Source organism: Loa loa (assembly GCF_000183805.2).
Source record: "Loa loa unplaced genomic scaffold supercont3.199, whole genome shotgun sequence".
In the NCBI taxonomy this organism is placed as follows: Eukaryota; Metazoa; Nematoda; class Chromadorea; order Rhabditida; family Onchocercidae; genus Loa; species Loa loa.
In genome coordinates this window covers 6,009-8,361 of record NW_018108379.1, presented here as the reverse complement: position 1 = coordinate 8,361, position 2,353 = coordinate 6,009, and the positions used below count along the sequence as shown (strand labels likewise).

General features: G+C 29.8%; 1 protein-coding gene across 1 annotated transcript; it reads left to right on the top strand.

The window, feature by feature from the left end:
* Window positions 1-1,256: 1,256 nt before the first annotated feature.
* On the top strand, window positions 1,257-1,936 carry LOAG_14672 (hypothetical protein; the record flags this gene model as incomplete). Its single annotated transcript, XM_003150165.2, has 2 exons — window positions 1,257-1,427; window positions 1,730-1,936. The coding sequence occupies 2 exons, from the start codon at window positions 1,257-1,259 to the stop codon at window positions 1,934-1,936; spliced, it is 378 nt and encodes a 125-aa protein (XP_003150213.2).
* Between the last annotated feature and the right edge of the window lie 417 nt (window positions 1,937-2,353).

Sequence of the window (2,353 nt, the reverse complement as noted above, 5' to 3'; positions counted from 1 at the left end):
TCAGGCTTGTTATGAATGTTGATTTATGTAAGCAGGCAAGTGAGCTGGCTAATAGTGCCACATTTAACACTATTCTTATTGTTATGATTATCATATCAGCTAGCGCAATTACTCTTGAAATATGGATAATGTTTAAGATAACAAATCGTATTTTATTACATCAAAATACTCGAATTTTAATTATCACACATCAGCTATGGCTTATTTTTCATTGTCTTGCAAGGTTGTTTTTTTTTTCCTCTTTTTTCAGATGTTTAAGAATTAAAATTTCACCATTTTTCTATAACCACTTACAGTAATGCAAAGTTTCGTCAATTCTTTCAAATCCTTCAGATGATCAATTAGTTAATCATCTTTGTGCTTTGATTTTTTTCTTTTCTTTTTTTTTTTTGAAGATTAAAAGGCAAACAAAAATTTGTAAGGAATTGTTGCAAGAAAGGAAGAAAAGCTTGGATGGTGACATAAGATAAAATGTAATAAGGCAGAGATAATTTTGATCTTTTTTATTATTCATTGTCACAATATACTACATAATACTGGAACGAACCGATACCGAATAATACAATTATTCATCGAATCGCAGAAATCGCCCTTATAACTTTCCAAACCTAATTTATTCACTTTTTGCATAAAGTAATTACTAAAGAAATCATTCAGATCACAAATAAAAAGTAAGTGATAATAAAATATTAGTTGAAAAAGAAAATATAATTAACTAAGCATTGTATCAAAGTGAGAAAAAAATAAGCAGATAAATTGATTGATTAATCGACTGATAATCGACCAATAAGCAGATAAATTGATTGATTAATCGACTGATAATCGACCAATAAGCAGATAAATTGATTGATTAATCGACTGATAATCGACCAATAGGCAGATACTTCGGGATTTAAACAGTTCAAATGATAAACAAAAGTTAGGAATGGGTTGGAAAGCCTTTTTTAGAAATTTCATGATAAAGCACTTGCAATAGCAAATATAACGTTTCAATGCAACGAAACTTGTTAAAAAGGCTAGAAGAGATGTCTTTTTGCATATTATGGAACACAACAAAACTGGTAAGTCAAAACTACAGTATACTATAAAAGTACAGATAGCAAAGGTAACGATGGTTCAAAAAACTGTATGCATCTTCTTATCGATCTTCTGCATACATTAATGTATTTGTGACGAATCTGTTTTGTTATAGAATATTTGCGCATACATATGTATTAATAGCATATCAGGCGACATATGTTGATCATTGTCAGTATATGTCACTTCCATGGGAATGTTTCATGATGCGAACACCGATTACTTTGACAGTGTTCTTAAATGCAGCTTCGATACCTGCAATAGTTATCGAGAGAATTGTTGCCACACATTTTTCATCCAGATATGAGAAATTTGGCAAAAGTATCGCTGTTATACTTGTCATAGGACAGGTGCGAAGAAGAATTTCAATTTATTTTCAATCTTTAATGCAAATTTAATTTAATATTTTTATAACATTTTAAGGTAATCGAAAATTTGAAATATTTTGTAAACTAAACTTTGACTCTATTATATGCAAATGAAATGTATAAAGTCGTCTAATAATTTGGGTGAAGAAATGATGTAAAGAGACATTACCGATTCTTTGAGAGTGGCCAAATGATAACTTTAAAGTGTTTCAATATATAACATGAGATAGTAGCCTTCAATATTGATAATGCTTTAAAACTACTTTATAATTTTAATATTTCAGTTAGCCATTGGTGTTGGAAGTTTTCTGTTTATTAACAATTTTAAAATATTCGGTACGGAAAAAGTGGTTTACTGCTCAACGGCTAATGAAGGAAACACACAAAAATCTGCTATCATTATTGGCTTTTATATGACCATCGATATGCTTTCTGCTTTATCCTTTCCAGTTTTATTTTACATTAATAAGGAAATTTTTGCCATTTTCTAGTTGCAAATACATCCACTAACAGATTAATTAATTGGTTGATTGATGTAAATGCTACTTTAGTCTAAATCTTCCTTGGGAAATTGTCACCAAGTCATACACAGTTGTCATACGAGATCTGATTAATACATTGAACAGATATTTGTGTGACTGTAGTTTTATAAGAGGAAAGGTAAATTGGGAACATGAGAATGTAACAAGTAAGTGTTGGAGACCCAAATAAGTTAAAGGTTAAATCAATACTGGCTATGCATTTTTGTCCTATTACCTCAAAAATATTCTTGACATAAATTGTTCACTTACCAATACTATGGCCGCTTCGACCAATTTCTCTCTCAAAAGAATTGAGAGAAGGATTCCAGTAGTTGCACAGAAATAATTTTGCCTTTTTGAATTAGCATTTAAAAAATAAGCTATAAA